Genomic DNA, 22,039 nt, shown 5'->3' on the forward strand with positions numbered 1-22,039 from the left:
TACTGTATATATATTTTTAAAAGTGTACAGAGATTCTCTCTAAACGTGCATGGAGCTGCGGGAGCGCAACTGACGGCACTGGCAAGACAGACAGTCCGACTAAGCTGATCCACCAATCAGAATTTTCATTTCAGACGTGATTGGGTATTTGCTAAACAATGATATGTTCCGCTTCAGTAAGGGGCGGGACATTTCCAGTATCTGATGCACAAGTATATCTGGAGTAACCATAATTTGCACTGTAAATGTATTTTCCTGCTAAATGTGTATATATATATATATATATATATATATATATATATATATATATATATATATATATATATATATATATATATACATTTAAATTTAACTTATGCAATTAAACTTTGTGAAAATACTGTATGTTATTGCAGCTGTGCTAGTTTTTGATGCTATTCGCATATGCTAACTGAGTTATCCCGTAATTATATAAAATGTTATTTTTTCCTGACTTTTACTGCTGTCGGTGGTGCCTTTTTCTTGTGGTATCAAATCATTTTAATTTATACTTCTAAGTTGGAAAACAATTTCACTATACACAGAAAAGCACATTATAGTATACAAACAAAACAAATAACCATTTATTTTTATGTAGGCTATATATGGTAATACAAGATAATGTGTTAATGTGAACATTACTACACTCATATTAGCTATACAATGCTTAAAAGTTTATTGCGTATTATGTATGTATTAGTTTATTAATTAGAGTAATTATAAAGTATTAACATTTTCCATAGTAGCCTTATGAATGCAACATTAATGACATCTCTAACCAATGTAACTCGATGGAACATCAATTTATCCAGACAGATTTAATTTTGTCCTGACTGGATTAATTATCCAGGCTGAATTAATTTAATTGGTAGAAAAAAAAGAGGCTGATCTTTCCTGACTACTCGCCTGTTATCCATCTATCATGAAGCTCTTTCTGGTATGCCTTAATTTCAGGGAGTGAGTTAATTCAAGACTGTGTATGCAAGTTGAGGGGGAGTGTCACCTTTGAGAATGTAGGATATGGGCTTATTGATAGACGAATGGATCAATGAAGATCAGCTTCCGACTGGCTATATGATCCCAGACCTAATGTAACACACACCTTAAGATTTCAGTACACTCACTATCTACAGCCTGACAGATGCTAAAATACAGCAGAGCTGCTGATTGGCACTATAAGGAAGAAGTCTTAATGCATTCCAATTGGATTGGAATAAAAACCACTTGGCTATAGAGTGCAACAATGCAGCCCATTTGTTACAGTCCATTTGTTCATAGGGATTTAAAAAGATTCTTCAATAAAAAGCTGGTTAGTAATCAGAACCAACCAGCTCCGAGATGGCTTACAAGACTAAGAAAATTAATTTGAAGCAAAAGTGCATGCATATCAGATAAAAGACCAAGGTACAAGACAGTGTACTTTTTTTTATTTTTATAAAGGAATTAACTACTCTTCCCATGAATCAATGTGAATGCCACAATCAACTTCTGACTACTGACATATAGTCACTGATTTTAAGTGTAGCCAAGTGGAGAAATTTCATGTAATTTATCTCTAGTCATAAATTGGACGTGACCTCTTTAAGAGTTTTGCGATACCCACTTTCCGGCACTCTCTACACATGTGCTGGTTAGAACGTGAGAACATACATTGTGCAAGAGAGCTCCCGGTTTTGTTCATCGGTTGAGAATTATTTTGGTAAATATACAATTCTACACAAAATGCTGTTAAATTGCATTAAATATGTGTTCACAAGAGTCATATGTTAAAATTGAGTGTTTGTTATAGGTTATTTTTGAAAGATGCATATGGAGTTTGACCACAGTTTGGTGCAGATGCGAGAACTGGCCTCTACCGTATTTCGGTGTACCATATTTCATTTCCGTATTTCATTTTTTGTAATTATAATTTTTTTTAAATACAATATGGCCCCATCGACTGCTGTTTTTTAGTTGTTTTTTTTGTTTTTGTTTTTGTAAACAGCCATAAGAATAAAAACCCCAAAATATATTTTTGTATCCTGTGTTGTTTCTTTGCAACCACCGGCTACATAAGTATAAAACCAACACATTTTAAGTTTATTGGAAAATATTCAGATGAACTCTATCAGCAGTTCTTTTGCGTTTTGTGTTTTATTAAAAATGAAGCTGAAATCACACTTTTAGACTTGTGGTGTCTACAGAAGCATATATAATTTTTATTGCTGGAACCCTGCTTTCGCTCTTTAGACACTCGTCACATGCAACTTATCATATTTTGCATTGCCTCAGTAGTTGTCTCCATTACTAACAGGTGTTTAAGGGATTGTTCACCCAAAAAATGAAAATTCTGTCATAATTTACCCACCTGCATTTTGTTCCAAATCTGTGTGACTTTCTTTTTTTTCTTTCTGTGGAACACAAGATATGCTTCTTTCACACTTTCACTGAAAAAAAAAAAAAAAAAGATGCATGAAATTTGAATGCAGCCACGTCCCGTACATTTTAAGTCTAGGCCTTCAGTGCGATTCATGCCATTAAGAAAAAACAGTTTCACAATAAATAAGACACTGTATGCCTATCATACATTACGTGGCAGTCAACTAATAATACCAATTTACATTTTAAAAACACGTTCACGCACGAAAACCAGATTTTCTCGGTCTAATACCAAGAAAAAGCTCTCTAATAATAATTTGCAATTTAAATTTTGCTTGCAATAAATTTTGTTTCATCAGGGTACACAGTTACTTTTCAAAACTTGATCCGACACTGAATGCTCAAGCAGCCTAATTTACACTTAGAAAACTCATGATGTTGCTATAACAATGCAAAAAGCACTTACCAATTTGCTTGGTGAAAATCAGCCATCCTTTCCTGTTTAATTAATCAATCACACGATCATGCAGAACATCTCAGGTTTGTAAATCCATAAGGATCTCTTTCTCAACGGCAATAACAGCAGTGATGACAGCCATCTCGTCAGCAAGATCTCGCGCTCTTCGCTTTCAGATTACGTACATCACTTAAAGCGTGATTGCATCACTCAAGGCCAGCTAGAAGGCCTGGACTGGGACATATCATAAAGATCACATCCACCAAGAACAAATAAATCAATCTGATTGGCTGATGTATCTGACAGTCTGACTTTAGATGCTTATTCACTGCAGTGTTGAGGGATTCTGTGGAAATTCTGAAGGCCTGATGGGCTGGAGCTCAAACTCATGCGCTGCTTTGGCTAAGGAGCATGGCTTCGGTACGCGATTTGTGAAACAGTTGTCACACTTCGTTTGTAAGTATCGAGGAATAAATTCTGATTGGATAAACTTTTTGTTTTTTGCTGTTTGTTTGTAGATGAATTAGGAGTGGAAAACGATTGAAAATACATAGGCAAAAAGGTCAATGAGAATGAAAGGATGAAAAAATATTTATTTATTAGGCATGTTACACCAGCAGGGCTTTGCTGGCCCTGAGAAATCGCCACTGGTTGAATGGTGACCGACACTAACATTTTGCCTAACATCTCCTTTGTGATCCACAGCAGACAAAGTCATACAGGTTTGTAACAACATTAGGGTGTGCAAATGATGACAGAATTGTCATTCAACTCTCAACTATCCCTTTAATATTTGATTTAGAGATATTTGGAATCCTTAGAATTTTCTTAAATTCTCATCAGTGAAATAGATCATCAGTTCCAAAAGCCCTATTCCAGTGTCATTTGATCTTAAGATGTCAGTTGATACCAGTCAGCAGTCTTTGTGAGTCTTACTATTGGCAGACCACTTTAAGAAATGTCCTGCACTGCTTTAATGGATTGGTGAGCTGATGTTACCCTATAAGCTTATATCAGCACAAAAGATCATCGCTTCTCATCCTCAACACTTTGTCAGAAATGTAAAACTTCACAGACTAACATTATTTATGCATAAATACATGCACAGTTCTCAAGCTACAGTACGTTCACACGGTCGAAGAACACAGTTGTCCTGTTTAGATAGCTAAATACAGTGAAAACCAATTTTCAAGAGTCACAACCGAATTTTAAGAGAGAGTTGGGTTGATATGTGCTGAGTGAACAGAACTGAGCTGTACAGAACATAAAGAGAAGGGTCAGTGTTTATCCCTGGCCTGCACACACACCTACGTGCTTCTTTATAAACACTCATGTACACACATGGCATTTCAAATGCCAAATGCATTTTTCAGAAACACAGACCAGGTTGAAAGAATATGGGAAGAATGGAAGTGAAAAGGAAAAAATCGTAAAAACCCCTCATCCCTGGCACTTCACCGTCTATGGCATTATCACGCCTCATTTCTCACACGCGCGCAGCGGTGACTCACCAGCTGCAGTCGCCCTCCTGTGGAGTCTGTTTGATTACACCAGTCCCGTGACGTCATCACATTACACTCGTTCACTCAAATGATTTATTTCCTTATTTATATTTAAAATCATTTTAAAAGGGCTTTACGGTCAAATTTGCTTTACTATTTCATTTAATATTTAATCATGAAAATACAATGTGTTAGGGGTAGTGTGCCATTGCATATATGCTGCCATATTGCAGACAAAAAAAAAAAAAAAAAAATAAAAAATAAAAAATAAAAAAAAAAAAAGAAAAGGAAAGAAAAGAAAAAAGAAAGAAAAAAAAATTAAATCAAACCAGCCTGTTTAATCTACTGCCTGGATATCCTCTTGGAGATAAAGACAGAGAGAGAGAGAGAGAGAGAGAGAGAGAGAGAGAGAGAGTTGCTGATGGGGGGAGTTGGTAAGCATTCGTGCCCCCTCATCTCTGCGTGCACGACTCTCTCCTCCGCAGTGCATTACCGGACAGCGCTGAGTGCGGAGTGAAAGAAAGTAAACAGGACAGTCCAGGCGCGCATCAGCGAGCACCGGCCGAGTCCTAAGGTCCCAAACATCAGCTATGAACGAAAGGAGCACCCACATGGACTTACTATGAACTGTCGGGGGGCTGATCTTCACTTCATGACTTAAACTTACACATTTACACTTTAAGAGGGAAGGAAAATATCAGACATGGACACCTTGGTGTGGATCTTGATTTGTGGAGCGGTAAGTCTTGATGAGATCTTTGCATTCCAGTTCAGATTAGACCTCTTAAGTGATCAATCACTGTTCTCTCTGGATTTCTGTGAGTATGCAGGTGAATACACATCAGGTGAACCGGTTCAGTGTGCGTGATGCTTCGTTAATCGTAATGCGGATCTGTGGTGCGCCTGCGGATACAACTGAACTTGTTTTCAGTTTTCGGTCGGGTGGTAGTGATGACTAATCTCAGCTGCCCGGTTTGTGGAGAACAGGTGTCAGGCTCATTTTGCGTTACTCTTACTTTTTTGTCTATTGCAATTTTATTTACATTAATCTATTACTCTTATAAATCAATACACATACTTCGCATCAATGCACAGAATTGTGAGCACAATTATAATCAACTTTTGTGCCCCAGGTTATGCGAGTTGCCATAGCTGAACATACGATTTTCAAGCTTGTTGAATTCCAGTTAGACAGGCTTAATTCAAAGAATGTTTGGCACATTGCAGTTTAGTTATGGCATTTTGTGAGTGTAAACAGACTATATCATGTCATGGTCAATGTGCAAGATTCATCATTATTCCTTACCAAATTTTACCGTGCAATATAGTATATGAATTACTAAATTACTTTTTAGTATATATTTAGTATTTACTATATATGCCTATTATTAATAAGTCTACTAAAGTATTCACAGTAAGTTTAAGCAGTTCACAAAATAATTACATATTAGTTAGTTAATTAGAATAAGTAGCTAGTAATTTGTAATTTATACACAGTCACAGTCACATGAACACTACACTAAAATTACCATTTTTGGTCAAAATACCATTATTGTTAGGCTTCTAATGCAAAACCATAATACATCTGTTTCAAACTTTTTAAGAAGCTTTCAGAATCTTTCTGTAATTTTTTTTGTAGTCTATTTATTTGTTCATTTATTGATGACAGTGGTTGCCAATATTAAATTACTACATATTGTTGAAATTAACTATGGTATTTCGCTGGAAACTTGCCATGATGTGCCTCATGCTGAGGGAGAAGCACTGAAAGTGTGCGAGGATGTGACCCTCAGGGTCCCCTGCACCCTGAGCCCTTCGTGACCCGCCCCACCTCCAGTCTCGTGTAACATGGACCAAATCAATTTAAACATGCAGACGCTCTTGACTAAACACAATTACGCCGTGACCTCTTTTCAGTGATCTGATTTGCAAAATGGCAAACGGCATTGGCAATTGAATTTGATCCAGGTGCACAGAGTCTGTGAAGAATCTCCATCGACACATGAGCCAGCAGTGCTCCGTCTGGAGCCGTGAACTGACAGCTGCGTGATGGCACTGTGATACCCAGTGCTCACTGTGATCTGAAGGGGCCAGAAATGGCTTAATTGGTGGTTAAATAGGTGAAGGCTTGTAGAGGCTTCATCTTTCCTGGTATTCAAGCTCAGCAGTGTCTGTGTGTCCTGGTGAATTTGTGTGCTGTTAGAGTTTGTACTGCATTTGATAACTTCTCGACCGTTAATAAAGTACATTCACAGACATACATGTACTTCATAAGGGAACGTGGGCATCGTCCCCTGACCTGAATATATTATTATTAACAACAACAATAGCGGAAATGATTTACTTTGGTTTTGATAAACAAGTACAATTTAACCACAAGGAACAACTTTCTTGGTGTATTTTTAGCACTTACAGTTAAAAAGAGCCACCCAACTTACAGTTCTCCACCATTTTTTTTTAATTCAGCATTATGAATATGACATTTCATCCTGTGTCTCAGCTCCTGTGAGACCTTTTTCCTGAATGCAAAAGTTTTCCACAATTCACAACGGAAGGCTGTTTTCATTTTCCAGTCTGCAGTGTTTTCACTCACATTGGTGTATGTTTTTAGTGGATAATGTGATGTTTAGTGTACATTTGTAAAAACTGCCCAATAAAAAGTATAGTGCAATACTTTACACAGTCTTTTGATAGTGCCTCACACCTGTGTGTAGATGAAGCAAAGGATCGATATAAGTTACGTTGATACCATTAACAACCTTGATATGTCATGACAACCAACAACTGCACAAGTTGAGTCTAAACACATTTTTACTCCAAATAACACTTAATATGGTTGTTGTTCTCCATCTGGATTGCTCATTTCGGTAGTTTTTACATTACTTCTTATGGAGACCGGAACCAGAAAACAGTTCAGCAGCAATCAGAATCATCACTGCGCTGCCCAGTGGTTGGTCAGGAAAACTGTGGATTGTGGTTACGCACTTCAAATCTTGGCGGATGTACAGTAGAAGGTCATCTGAGTATTTCTTGCCTACTGTTTAATGAGTACTGAGGATTCAGAGACTTCTTAATTGACGTACTGCTTTTGCCACACTTTGTATTAGGGAAGTATGCATATTTGGATGTCTGGTGAGCTATAGAGAGGAGAGCTGTTAATTTGATTGTCAACTGGATAGGGTGCATAACAGTGTTTTACGGATAGGTGCACATCACTCAACAGCACACAGTAATAAGGCCTTGTTGCAAAGCTTACACTTAATTGAACACACACACACACACACACACACACACACACACTCAGATGTGTTAAGCATTGGGTATCTATACTAGCGAGTCCATTAAAGCCTGCCAAGTTAACTCAGCGGCACGCTTACTCAAGCGAATGCAAATTGAGAGAGGAAAAAAGAGAAAGGAAGACAGCCAGGGTTTGAAGAAGAAGAAGAAGAAGAGAGAGAGAGAGAGAGAGAGAGAGAGAGAGAGAGAGAGATAGAGAGAGTAAATGAGGGGGCGAGTTGGCCGCTGTACCAGTGCATCTGTTTCTGAATGAAAACGAGAGAGGATGTGGATGAGGGGAGGAGGAGGGTGGAAAGGGCACAGAGACAAGAGAGAGGAATGAGCGAGGAAGATGTATAAAATGTGGATTGTGAGGTGAAAATGTGGATGTGATCAGTGGGGTTTTCTCTCATTACTTTGTATATGGCAAGTTAAGATGGTGTCGACCTGCCTAAATTGTGTGTCATTGTTTCATATCTAAAAACAAAACCTTGTAACGTAAGCCTACTATGATTTCTATTAAAGGATGTGTGTGTGAAAGAGAGAGGGAGAGAGAGGGAGAGGGAAATAGAGAGAGAGAGAGAGAGAGAGATTGAGAGAGTATGTTAATTCATTAATGAATGCAATGAGAAAAATGTGCAGAGAGTTTAATTACCGTGTGTGTGTGCATGCTTGTTTGTGAATGTCTTTTGAAACACTCTGGAATCCACCTAGGTTAAATAATGAATCTGTGCTTCTATTCACAGCTATATTAAGCCCGCTATACACTGTAGGATTTTTACAGTCCTTTAAGATTGTTGCTTGTCAGACTGTACGATATGAACGCATTGATATCGCCATAGCACACTGTGCGACATTATGTCAGACTGTACGATACACATCGTAGCCGACTGTGGTCCCAATCGTCCCGATCAGTGAACATGACTCACGTTACGGGTGCTTTGCGGAATAGAAGTGAAACGGTGAGATTTGCCCTCCACGGAGGAGCATTTATTTTCTCTGAAAGTCAGGACATCAGCGTTTCCGTTGCTCCAATACCCCTTCATCGCGAGCATAGGCTAACATATAAAAGAAAGATGGATTTTGTCAAATAGGCCTATAATAAGACAGCCTGATCACAAATACAAAAAATAACAGATGTTGAGAATGAACGTGATTGTGGGAGGTAGCCTACGTAATAATTAGCTACCACAAGCAAATATTCATTGTGGAAATAAATAGAATTGTGGCCCGAAAAATAACAAACTTCTCCGTTCACATTGGGGAAAACAAAAAGGGTGGGATATAGTACGTCTTTCTCCTCTTAGTAACCTATCAGCCACACAAAATTGTGAAAATTCTTATAGGCTGATAATATATTGCGCTTGCAAATCCCCTATGGATAATGCACAAACGTGACATAGATTTCTATAATTGTATCCAACTGTATCTGCTGATTTGGATTAAGACGTCCCATAAATACTTACCAATATAAAAATATTGTTCAAACTTTTTATTTTTTTTATTTTTATAAAATTGGGGTGGTGTGAATCTTAACTAAAGAAGTAAATTTATTAAAAGTAAAATAGTAATTCAAATAAAGTTATAAAGAAAATGTTGTTAAACGTGTTATTTATTTTCGTTTTGTAAGCTCTGTATTTATTTAATTCAGGGAATAGTGCTTTTATATTGCTGAAGTTTTACACTTTTCTACAAGTATTTTCTGCTTATTTATTTATTAAAACTTTTTATATAAAATGACAAGAAGAAAAAACATTGAAAGAGCTTGAACGGAGTAATAACTGGGCACAAATGTTGCTATGGTGGTGCAGACGCAGCAGGTTTCTTTCCAAGTGAATTGGGGTGCGAGAGAGGAGTGGAATATCTCATCTGGCCATCGTAACAGCAGTCACAATATACGAATGCGATTCTAAATTTCTGACACTGTCAGAACTTCGTCGGATGCTAAAGCTCATTGCAAAGGCTATTAATCGGCCATCAGTGAACTTGTCTCACTGAACGTTGTAAGATTGCTGATTTTTCCCTACAACGACAGAAATCCTTTAGGATTCCTGAAATTTGTCTCAGACGGCAGAATCGTGGCCAAAATTACTTTTGGGTGGGCCTCAACAAAAAAGAACGGGCCAAGTTTTCACCCGGATTTTTATTTTATTTATTATCTTCCTCGAGACCTGGGAGGGAGACAAGGAGAGGGAAAAGGGGAGAGGGAAAGAGCAAGGCGGAGCGACAGTGAGAGAGAGAGAGAGAGAGATGCTCCTCCCCGGGCGGACAGCAGCAAGTCCTCCGACCCCTGGCGGAAGGAATGCCCCTCCGCGTTCTGGTGGCCGGTAGCGAGCTCCTACCCCCCTGGCAGCGGCTCCACCGCTCAAGGCGGCCGGCACCGAGCCCCTCCTCCCCTCGCGGAAGGTGGCCATTCCTCCATGTCCAGGTGTCCGGCAGCGACACCTCCGTCCCCCGGCGGACGGCCGCGGCTGCTCCATTGGGCGGACGGCAGTGGCGAGGACTCCACGACAGTGCATCCCTCCTCCTTCAGGGGTTTCAGCACCAATGTAACAGGGAGGTTAAAATGGGAAAGGAGGAGGTGGGAACCGGATGAACCATCTAAGTAATATTTCATTTAAACAAAAAGACACAAACATAAACACACACACGGCAGCTGTGTGTGGCTCTCTCTCTGCCGAACTGCCGCATCCAGCTCATCTTTATCCCTCTCCTCGGCTGATTAGCCTGATTGGGGGCCGGGAATGCGCACTCACGGCCCGGCCCCATCCTCCTCATTGTCACATATGCATTCTTAAATTTTTTTTTAATAAACATATATTTGAAGTCAAAGAATAATCTCTAATATTCTGTGTGGTGTGTGGGCCTGAGTCTAATTTGGGTAGGCCCAGGCTCACCCCGGCCCACCCTTGGCTACGCCACTGCCCAGACCTGAAAGCTAGACATTGCCCCCCCTCCACCAATATTCATATTAGTGTTTGATTAGTGTTTTTCTTTTTTTTTTTCAACATTTTCATTTGCTCTCCTACAATCTTGAACATTTGGTTGCATACTTGCAATCACCAAAAACCAAGTCTCCCACTCTGCCAGAGATGAAAGGAGAATGAGACACTCCACAGCAGTAAATTAACACAAAGTGAAGGCTGTGTCCTCACTAATGAGCCTCCAAGTCCTCTTAAACACACCGTGCACACACACTTGATGTTTGTGACAAATAAGCCTAGAAATTACCATTAACACATCTCTTACAGTGCCTGTGTGTGCACATGTATGTACTGTGTGCTCGGATGTTTATGATCCCTTGGGTTTTTGTAAAATCTCAACAAACAGAACAAGTCCTGTGTAAGAGGCAGCACATATGGTAAGTGGACGAGTTTGTATGTGTGTGTGTGTGTGTGTGTGTGTGTGTATATAGTCAGGGTAAGGCTAATAACTGTCTTGGGTAGAGAGGGTTTGTATGTAAGACCACGCTTTGTGAGACCTCAGTGTGAGAAGTATGTGTAATCGTACCATTGACAGTACGAGAGATGCAGCTGGACATACTATCGACATATGTAGAACTCCAACCACCCGTCTCATCTTGCTAAACACAGCCCAGCGTTTGGACACACCAGTGCAGTGCAATCAGCACAATATACAGATGCAGCTGTTACCAAACTGTGGTCACCATGTGCATCAAACATGGAAAGAATGAGCTCAAGGACTACGCAAAAGGAGGCTAAGCGGAGCAATTAAGATGTAACTTGTCTAACATGATTTATCTTTGTGCAATCTTTCCATATTTATGCAAAAGAAAGATTTTAGTTCCTGTTGCTCAAGCAGCAGAGCATGGCACTAGCACGGCAAGGTCATGGGATCGATTCCTAAGGAATACACATACTAATGAACGCACAAAATTATTTTTTGGATAAAAGCATCTGCCAAATGCACAGATGTAAATAACTGTACTTTGATTTGTTTAGGGTAAGCCAGACTGATCGCAGTGTTAATTTGTCAACAGTAGTTTCAAAGTTCTTTGGCTGAAATTGGTCTGTGCTTACCAAAATTCTAACCACTGCCCCCAGTGGCCAAAGCTGGAAGTGTTTTTGAACATATTGGCACTTGTCAGCTGCGGGATGAAATATCCATAGTGAGACAACAAAAGCAGGGCCATTTCCAGAAAAAGGTGAACTAGGCAGTCACCGAGGGTGCCACCAGCTGGGATGTAGTTATTAATAATAACAATAATAACAACAGCAATAAAAATAATAATAAATATTAGAATTTTATTATACATTAGTAATGTATTTCAGTCGTAATTTCTTAACTTTAAAACCCTGGGCTTTTATTTTGACAATCCAAGAAGATGGTGACCTAAGTGTGTCTGTGTGTGGGCTAGTTTACAGAAGTTTAATATGCTTTTGATTCAAGATCTGGTGAATCGCACCTCTGGCTCCATTCTCAATGCATGTTACAGCATAAGCGAACTGAACTATCGAGCATCTACATCAGATGTACACTACCGGTCAAAAGTTTTGAAACACTTGACTGAAATGTTTCTCATGAGCTTAAAAATCTTTTGATCTGAAGTCGTATGCTTAAATGTTCGAAATTAGTTTTGTAGACAGAAATATAATTGTGCCACCATATTAATTTATTTCATTATAAAGCTAAAATTTTATTTAAATAAAAAAAGTTTTTGAAATTGATAACTTGGACCAAATAATAAAGAAAAGCAGCCAATAAGTGCCCAACATAGATGGGAACTCCTTCAATACTGTTTAAAAATCATCCCAGGGTGATACCTCAAGAAGTTGGTTGAGAAAATGTCAAGAGTACATTTCTGCAAATTCTAGGCAAAGTGTGACTACTTTGAAGATGCTAAAATATAACACAGTTTTGATTTATTTAGGATTTTTTTAGTCACAACATAATTTCTATAGTTCCATATATGTTATTCCATAGTTTTGATGACTTTACTATTATTCTAAAATGTGAAAAAAAAAATTATAATAAAGAATGAGTGTGTTTCAAAACTTTTGACTGGTAGTGTAGTTCGTGTGGAACGCTCACATATTGTGAGCCACTCTGAGAGCATAAAACAGTAGCGTGTCACAACAGAGTGACACAACAGAGCACTGTTAATTTACTGCAGCACACTGTGCATGCAGACTATGTATCTATTAATTAAACGCAGCCTTTTGAGATTCACTAGGCTATCGTATGTCGTCAAGAGACTTTAAATAAAATGCACGAGTCATATGAACTATTTTAATGGTGCTTTTATGGTTCTTTTATGCCATTTTTAAGCTTGAATTGGATTTGGATCGGGCTCGTCGGACCGATACCCAGTTCAGTTAAAATGTTTAGTATCGGAGCCAATACCGATCCAGGTATAGATTGATGCATCCCTACCCTGTAACCCAACCCTAAACCTAACTGTCAGTGGAGTAAAAATATAATTTTAGAATGAAAATGCAACCTCTGAAACATGCTCACCATTGTTTAACTAAACGTGATTACTTCCTGGTTCAGTAATTCACCTGAATGAGGTTGATTTCAGGGTATATGAACTTTTGGAAACAACATGTCGATTTTCCTTGTGGTCATGTTGGGTAAGCTTAGGTTTTAGGCTTTGGTTCTATGCCAATAAAATGCCTCATCAGAGCTGCATTTCTGTTGTCATGACACTCAGCGCACGTCTTGTTTTCTGTAGGCTCTGCTTTTAACATGATTTTTAGAGATTTTTTTACTTTATTCTTACATTTCTTTAAAATAGTATAGATTTTATATTGACCTAAAATAGCACACCTTAGACATTCATCTAAGACACCTAAGAAATTATCAAAAAAATGTATACAAGAGCTTAAAATCTTTATAAATAGAATTCAAACTGAATATGTCATGCAGTTCAAGCTGAATTAACTGCAGCACACATTGTGGAGAAGTAAAAGAAGAATTAAGAGAAATTTCAATACAGTGTTGCCTTGCAAGTACTGTAATTAAAGTATTAACATCAAAATATCGCTTAAGGGTCATAGAAGACTCTCTGTGGGCCCCAAGAGAGATGCCATAAACAAATAATGATGTCTTGTAATATTCTTTCTTTCTTTCTTTCTTTCTATCTTAGCTGGGTCTGGTGTTTAGCTCTAAACTGGAGCGGGCCGTAGAGGAGGAGTGTGAATCGGGCCAGTACACGTACAGTGGGGAATGCTGTATGCAGTGTCCACCAGGAGAGGGAGTGGTCAAGGAGTGCGGGGCCACCCAGACCGAATGCAGTCAATGCTTAGACAGTAAGTTCAGCCTCTAAAAGACATGCACATAAGAACACACACGCACACATACACATGCAAACCTACAGACTCATAGCCTCCCACATGTATGAAGGTCCAGACATACAGTATACAGAATTGCACAAGCACACTCAAATCTTCACACCATCAAAAACACCAACTTTCACACATTTACTTATTAACACAATTATACTCTTTCCCTCTCTCTCTCTTTCTCTCAAACACAAACATAAACAAAGAGCAGCCTGAAACCTGTGAGTAATTTAGCAATTATCTGGTTATGGTATAGGAGCTCCTGTTTGTGTGTTTTATGCTTTAATTTGAGCCAAATGTTCTCATATCAGCTTCATAAGAAGTTATACTGAAAACCAGAAATAGCAAGAGAGAGAGAGAGAAATAAAAAGGATGAATGAAAAAAAAAAAAACATTGACAGACACACAAATACTTATTCACAAATGTCCTCTTTACCACAACCAGGTGTGCGGCAACTGGGGGGTGGGTTTAGGGTGGGGCATATCCCGCCACTTTTTTTTTACATTTGTTCCTTCTATTTTTTGGGCAATGATCAAGATATTTTACGAGCTTTGTTTTGCTTGGCCACTTTCAAAAATAAAAAGCTGAAGCTGGCCACGAAAAATGACAGCTTTAAGACCAAGCAAAAGTCTGAGCAAAATGTAAAATTGGCAAGTGAACATCCTAAAATGGCTAGTAGTGCCCACTTACTTGCCATTCAGCAAATCAGTTATGACTACTGGGTAAACATAAAGTCATCTAATTAATATTCAAGAGCCAGGCTGATAAGGTTTATAATGTGTCCTCTCCCACGCACTTTTCAAATCATTCTTATACCCCTGACCACAACCATTAAAAACAAAACATCAGAACTACAGTATAAAAAATAAAGAACACTTTCCATTTACCACAACACATTTAGAAACTGTGCACTGACCCATTAGAAAATGACAAGAGAGATTTTTCACTTGTTCTATAGCAGTTCTTGCTTTTTGTTGCGAGTGTTTCCGAAAGGGGCTCTCTATCCTACATTTGGCTTACAGTAAGTGAAATGACTGGTCCTTGTCAGCTCTCAGAAGCTCTTAGGATGACATGCCTGAAATAGAGGATGTCTTATATTTCAGGACAGGACACTTTACATCAATAACCCAACTGGGTGCGTTTTGTTTTTTCAATGGGTAAGGGATAAAAATAAAGAGGGTGAATCGTGTATTAGAAAAGTTGTCCGCATGAATTTTTTAGTGTCAAAAACAACAACAGAATCAACAAAAACTGAGCTTCCTGTTTACTCACAAAAACACATTTTGTGACCTTTGTGCTTGTCTTCTGTCCCCTTTTATCATGCGGCATAGACACACACGCCTCTTTCATGCATCATCGCCCCCTCATCCCTTACCCAGTCTAGACACAAGCATACATCAGCAACCAATGTAATATTTAGCTGTCTGTTTTTATCACTTCTCCCTGACTTTCATCCTCACACACACACTTTCATGGCAAACTGAGTCAAACCTCTCACCATCTCAGCTACTGTTCTACCCGCCATTTCATCACAAGTCAGGCCAACGTCTTTTTTTACAGACACACATACGCGTACAGAACACACATACACTGACTGACACTACTTTCCATTGGGTCACACTTAATATCAGGTGTCTTGAAATAATTTGTACTAACATTAAAATACATACAATGCAATGTATTTATTATGTAACTACATGTTGTTCTGCAAAATTCTCATAAGATTCACATTGGCTGGTACTGAGGTTGAGGTACAGGTAGGTTTAGGAGAAGGGGTTAGGGTAAGGGGTTAGAGTTAGGTTTTAGGGTAAGGGTTGGGTTAAGGGTAAGGTTAACATTGTAACTACAAATGTAATTAAATTCAGGTACTTTAAAAGTAAGTTAAATGCAACAACACATTGTATCACAGTGTTTTTAGTGTAATATAATAAAAACAATACTGTATTATTACTGTAATATGTATCTAATGTGAATCACCATTGAAAATAATGTGAAATACATAAAAAAGAATAAAACATTCTAATGGTTTCTTTATGTAAAATATAATTTCTTATTTTAATTCTTTTGATTTTGTGGTCAAATGTGCCCTGGATAGTTTATCATGAAATAAATAAATAATAAAATACAATAATAATAAATAAACAAATAATATATATAATATATATATATATATAATAAAAATAATAATATATAATTATATAATAATAATAATAATAATAATTATATATATATATATATATATATATATATATATATATATATATATATATATATATATATAATTATAATAAAAAACGTGTTTTTTTTTTTTTTGAGAAACAAGGTAAATCTGTGCAATGTACATATTGTGGTAGTAATATATATGTATTGTAGGAGCAGCGCTGAACTAGGAGTCAGAGTGCTGTTTTAGACAGAGCTGACAAATGACTGATGGGGATTTGGGAAATAACAGCGTTAGATAATGATGCATTTAAGCACAAGCAACATCAGATACTCTAACTTATCCAGACGGTCTAATACAGCTTTTAGTCACCCACGAGAGAATGGTTAATGCAACTGAACATTTAAGCAGAATTCAGAACTGGAGCCATCACTGTTTTTATTAGTCTTTGCAGCCGTTCTAACATTCCAAGCAGCTTTGATTTATTACTTTAACTGTATTAAAAAAAGAAGCAGCCGTTACTTATAAAGAACAACTGAATTGTGAAAACAGAACACTGATACACTGATATGGTTGTGATTATAGGTGAATACATGCATTACGCAATAAACATTTTCCTCCATCCATTCTGTATTAAGTTGCTTTACAAAATCTTTTAAAATGTGCCAGCAAAAAATAGGCAAACATAGTTACAATTCTCCTTCAGCAAGTGACAGCCAGGCAGAAAACCAGATTAGAAATAAAGTATAAAAGATTTTGTGCACCTGGTTGATTTGTTGGAAATTTCGAAGGGATAAAAAGGCACAGACTTTGGCTGATGACATCACAATAAGACACACTGCATGAGGCAGCTTGAGACTTTTTCCCATTTAACCTCCTGACTATGCCAACCATCGTGTGTTATCAAATTAAAATAAGCTATTTATTATACGTGTAAACAAACACACACTCAGCAGAGTATGTGTGTGTGTGGGTGGGCGCTTGCAGTTGTTTTTGTTGTGTTGTGTAATATATGTGTATATAATCAATCAGGTGTATCCATGTGATCACCCGCCTGGCATTCACTCCATCTCTTTTAAACACAGACAATGCACAAGCTAAGTACAAACGTCATAACAGTTTTTTGATCACTACAAAGAGGAAATGTTTGAAATAAACTCAAACAAGGGAAAAACAAAACAAAACCCTAAAGATCGCACTGTAAAGAAAGGGAGAGAAGGTTAAAACAGAGCTCAGATTGCAGGTGGCCCACTCAGGGATGAGGATATTACAGTAAACACAAAACAGAAACACTGTCAAACATTGTTCTTATCGTAATCAGCGAAGGGCAGCAACCTACCTCATGATCTTCAACATATTCATGAATCTGGCAAATCTCATGGAACCTGTCAAGATGTGTCCAGGTCATATTTCATCCCAAAATCAAAAGAAAGAAATAAGAAATTACATACATTATAAAATAAAATGGAACCTATTTTAGGACAAGTAAAGATTTTTTGCATTGTGAAAATATTTTCATTACAATTAGCCTCTTTCTCATAAAGTATGTATACACTATTGTAGTGTTTGTTTTAATGCCTTTAAATTTATGCTGATGTAGCTGAAGTTTTAAAATGTATTACAGTAAAAATGTTTTGTATTAGAGCAATTAGAATCTAATTAGAATCACCATTGAAAATATTTGGATTGCAAAAAACTTCATAAGTAAAATGTCCAGACCTATTGCGGTAATGTTAAATATGGTTAACTGTCATAAAAATAATGTCACACTAGAAAAAACTGAATGGTCCTAACACAGGCTTCATTTTCTTTATGCAAAATATAGTTTTTGATGATATTTCTGATTATCTAATTCTAATTAATTATAAGTGACCCACTCCATCATTTTGAGTCTCAGAGGAAAAAAAAATGTCTCCCCTTTTCTCCCCAATTTGGCATGCCCAATTCCCAATGCGCTCTTGGTCCTTGTGGTGGCGTGGTAACTCGGCTCAATCTGGGTGGTGGAGGACGAATCTCAGTTGCTTCCGCGTCTGAGACCGTCAGTCCACGCATCTTATCACGTGGCTTGTTGAGCGCGTTACCGCGGAGACCTAGCACGTGTGGAGGCACACGCTATTCTCCACGGCATCCACGCACAACTCACCATGCGCCCCACCGAGTGCGAGAACCACATTATAGCGACCATGAGGAGGTTAACCCAACGTGACTCTACCCACCCTAGCAATCCAATTGGTTGCTTAGGAAGCCTGACTAGATTCACTCAGCACGCCATGGATTCAAACTTGCGATTCCAGGTGTGGTAATTCAGAGGCACATTTTGAATTTTATGCACTAAAGTAAAAAGGAAACATTTTAATGATTATATCAGCCAGTATTTCTTTCCAGCTAATTGTAGTGCATACAATGTTTTTAATTTGGTTTGTTCTGTGCAGAAACAGCATTTTTTCATTCCTGTATTTCACGGCCTCCTTTCCAAATAGTAACTGGTGAGAGTGAAATTAAAGAAAGGTTAATAACGTTCTTTTTTAAATAAAAGTACTCTGTGCTAAGGGTGGGTGATACATCAGTTGCAATGTTGCCAGATTTTGCAAGAGAAACAAGTGACCTGGTCTGAAAAAACAAGCTCAAAATAAGCGACTTGCCTCACCAAAATAAGTGAAAATACAACGTGATCACAAGGATGGCTGACATGTTGTTTCCAAGAGTTGCAGTACCAACTTATGGCGACTCACTGACAAGTGGTATCTACTTTCAGACATTTTTTGCAATGGCTCCAGTATAATTACCTTCCTTTTGACTGGACCCACGTTGCGTCAGCAGCGTTATTGGCCCAGGTTTGGATCCCACAATAAAACCAGGAACCAGGAATCGCATTCACATAATCATTGATGAGTGCGATTCAGAGGTTGCATTTTCTCCTCTAACATTACATTTTACTCCACAGATGGTTAGGTTTAGGTTTGGGGTTTGGTATAGGGGGTTAAGTTTATAAAATATGCATTCCTCTTCACTGTATAACACCCTGTAAAGCTGGAAACAACTCGCTTTTGGTGCCCCTTCGTGGACAATGCACCCAGAAAATGGAGCTCACACTTACTGCTTTGGCCACTGGGGGCAGTGTTTAAAATTTCGGTAATCACAGACCGAGTTTACATAAAGAAAAATCAACCTACTGTTTCGGATTTCACTGTGAGATCGGTCTGGAAAATAAGATAATTCTGAAAAAATCATTTTTCTCTCGTGTGGGGGGATCAGCATAAAATCATAACAAGCATAGTATAGTAGCCTATATAAAGGAACTTCTTTTCAATAAATGTATCCTTAATTTCAAATATACAGCTGGTTATCTAAAATCAATTAATAAATCTCTGTGCATTTTTATGTAGTAACTATAGGCAATGTAGCTGCCAAAAAGGTCTTCAACATATCACGAAGGCTACATCCATATTGTAATTACTGATTTTTGGGGAGAATTTTGACCGCAGCGTTTTCGTGAGTTTCATCCACATCATTATTCTCTTTTCTGACCATCTAATCTATATTTGGATTGTTCATTTTTGGAAGTATATATACAGTAGAATTATTCCATAGATAAATGTAACCCTGGAAGTTGGAAGAAATTGAATGTTTCTTACAGTTGGGCGACAAATGGACTGATCTTTGAAATCTCCGCCACAGAACGAGGTCATATCTTTTCATTAATAATTAATGAAGGAGAAAGGGAAGAGAGAGACAGAAAGAGAGTAATAGAGAGTTAACAAACAGATGAGTTGAAAGGGTTGTTTGGGGAAATTGACTCTTTCACAGCACACCCTGGCATGAAAGCCAGGGTGAGCTGTGAAAGTGTCAATTCACATGTCAACACATGATCCATATGTTTACCCTGTCATCCCATAGACCATCAGAGACCAGTCTATGCTTAGCTCTTAGAATAAACATAATTTACAGAGCATGTAAGTTCAAAAAATTTAGCTTAATCTGACAAAATCTCCCTTTGGCCATAAATGAAGTAAATATACAGTGTTAATTGTTAAAAAATTGGTTAGGGTTAGGATGTGGGTAAGGTTAGTTTAGCTTTATATAAAAACTAAAGAAGTCTATGGGATGTCCCTATTTAGAAGCAAACGTGTGTGTGTGTGTGTGTGTGTGTGTGTAAAGGAAGGTTTTACAGGGTGGTATTACATTAAATTCAAGGCGTTTAGGAGCATTTTGTACCCACAGCATTAAAACACTTTAATTGACAAAGATTAATTTATCATTTATCATTAACAGTGACCATTCAAACAGGAGTTTAATAAAAAGTAGCGGTATCTTTGTTATTGCTGACTGGTTTGTGGAAAGATAGATGGATCAGCATGTTTGAGAAGTTGTTTTGTACATCTCAAATGCCATGAATCAGGTAACCAAGTCATTAGCTTTCACATTACCTGCGAAACAAGAGCAAACATGACAAGAGCAGAACGTCAAGTGTTATTCACTGTTAATTAGACATCAGGGAGAGCTTCTGTCCAAAGTTAGGCATAAGGTGAACACCTCACCCCTAGGCCAACTATAGGCGTGAACAGATATGCCTGCCCAGCTTCAAATCTTTTCACATCTGGCTGAAAATGTGACCTGATATGTTGATAAAACAACATATTAATATGCACCAGATCAGTGTCAACATTCTGCTGTGATGCAGTTTCCTCTTCTTCATTATTCAGATCCTACTTATGGGTCACATGCAGATTTGTGTCTCCCTGTAGGAAAGAGAAATCACAAATGAGATAACTTTAATATCTCAATTGTATCTCCAACTTTGAGTTCCCTATCTGTCACTCACGTTGTGTCGATGTAGTGACACTAGGGGTCACTCTTGGGAGCCCGAGACACCTCTGGTCTTTGATAAAAGGCCAATGAAAATTGGCGAGTGGTATTTGCATACCACTCCCCCGGACATACGGGTATAAAAGGAGCTGGTATGCAACCACTCATTCAGATTTTCTCTTTGGAGCCGAACGGTCATGCTCACTGAGCTGAATTCCCATGACTGTTCATTCACCTCTGCTGGATCTGACGGCGCATTTCAGCGGCTTCTCCCCCCTCTGCACTGGTGCACTGCAGAGAATGCCCCTGGGCACTTCGGCAGAAATAAAAGAGTATATTTCTTTTAAAGAGTATATTTCTCTAAAAGAGTATATATCTCTAAAAGAGCAGCACACACAGAATGTCTTTTTAAAGACGCGTCTTTTTAAAGATGCCTTTCCTTTGTGTGTTATTCCTGGTTGCGCTCGTTATCGCTCGCCTTCTGACGGTCACGATCACTATCTTTCGTGTCTGGGCACTGCTCACGTGGAGACAGCTTTCGTGGATGGGTCATGTACTCATTGCGAGAACATGTCCATGGCAACGATGCGGTCACGGCTTACCTTCGTAAGAAAGCAAGCCCACCCCAGAGGCTCCCCGCCTCGGTCCTTTTAACCACGGGTATGAGGCCAGCGCGGCTAGCACTGGCCCCCAGATTTGGGGACCCCAATGGGACCACCTCTGCCGGGTATCCCCCCACGGACCTCCCATTCCCCAGCATGCTCGTCTGCCCCGATCAGGCTTCCGGATGAGTCCGCTGGCTCGTCTCACGGCAAGTTCCACCTCTTATTCGGAAGGTGCGAAGGTGATGAGCTCTCGAGCGCAGCATCGGAGAACGGGCTCATCCAATCGGACACAGAAGCCTCAGCTGGGCTCCTCCCTTCGGGTGCGTTCAAACAGAAAACAGCGGTTCCACTGAAATTTTTTCAGAGGCTCCTGGGGCATATGGCATCCTCAGCGGTAGCCACTCTGCTCGGGTTGATGCATATGAGATCGCTTCAGCACTGGCTTCAGACTCGAGTCCCGAGATGGGCATGGCGCCGCGGGACACATCGCGTGGCCATCACGCCGATCTTTCACTGTCTCTTCAGCCCTTGGACCGACCTCACGTTTCTA

At 38.7% G+C, this 22,039-nt stretch overlaps 1 protein-coding gene across 1 annotated transcript in view; it reads left to right on the plus strand.

The window, feature by feature from the left end:
• The first annotated feature begins 4,828 nt into the window (after positions 1–4,828).
• Positions 4,829–22,039, plus strand: part of ngfra (nerve growth factor receptor a (TNFR superfamily, member 16)) — a 63,679-nt gene continuing 46,468 nt past the window's right edge. The window contains exons 1-2 of the mRNA XM_051714741.1: positions 4,829–5,074; positions 13,721–13,883. Coding sequence (XP_051570701.1) covers positions 5,039–5,074; positions 13,721–13,883 — 199 coding nt within the window. The 5' untranslated portion in view covers positions 4,829–5,038. The remainder of the gene's footprint in view (positions 5,075–13,720; positions 13,884–22,039) is intronic.

This window comes from Myxocyprinus asiaticus, chromosome 13 (genome assembly GCF_019703515.2).
Source record: "Myxocyprinus asiaticus isolate MX2 ecotype Aquarium Trade chromosome 13, UBuf_Myxa_2, whole genome shotgun sequence".
Taxonomy (NCBI): domain Eukaryota; kingdom Metazoa; phylum Chordata; class Actinopteri; order Cypriniformes; family Catostomidae; genus Myxocyprinus; species Myxocyprinus asiaticus.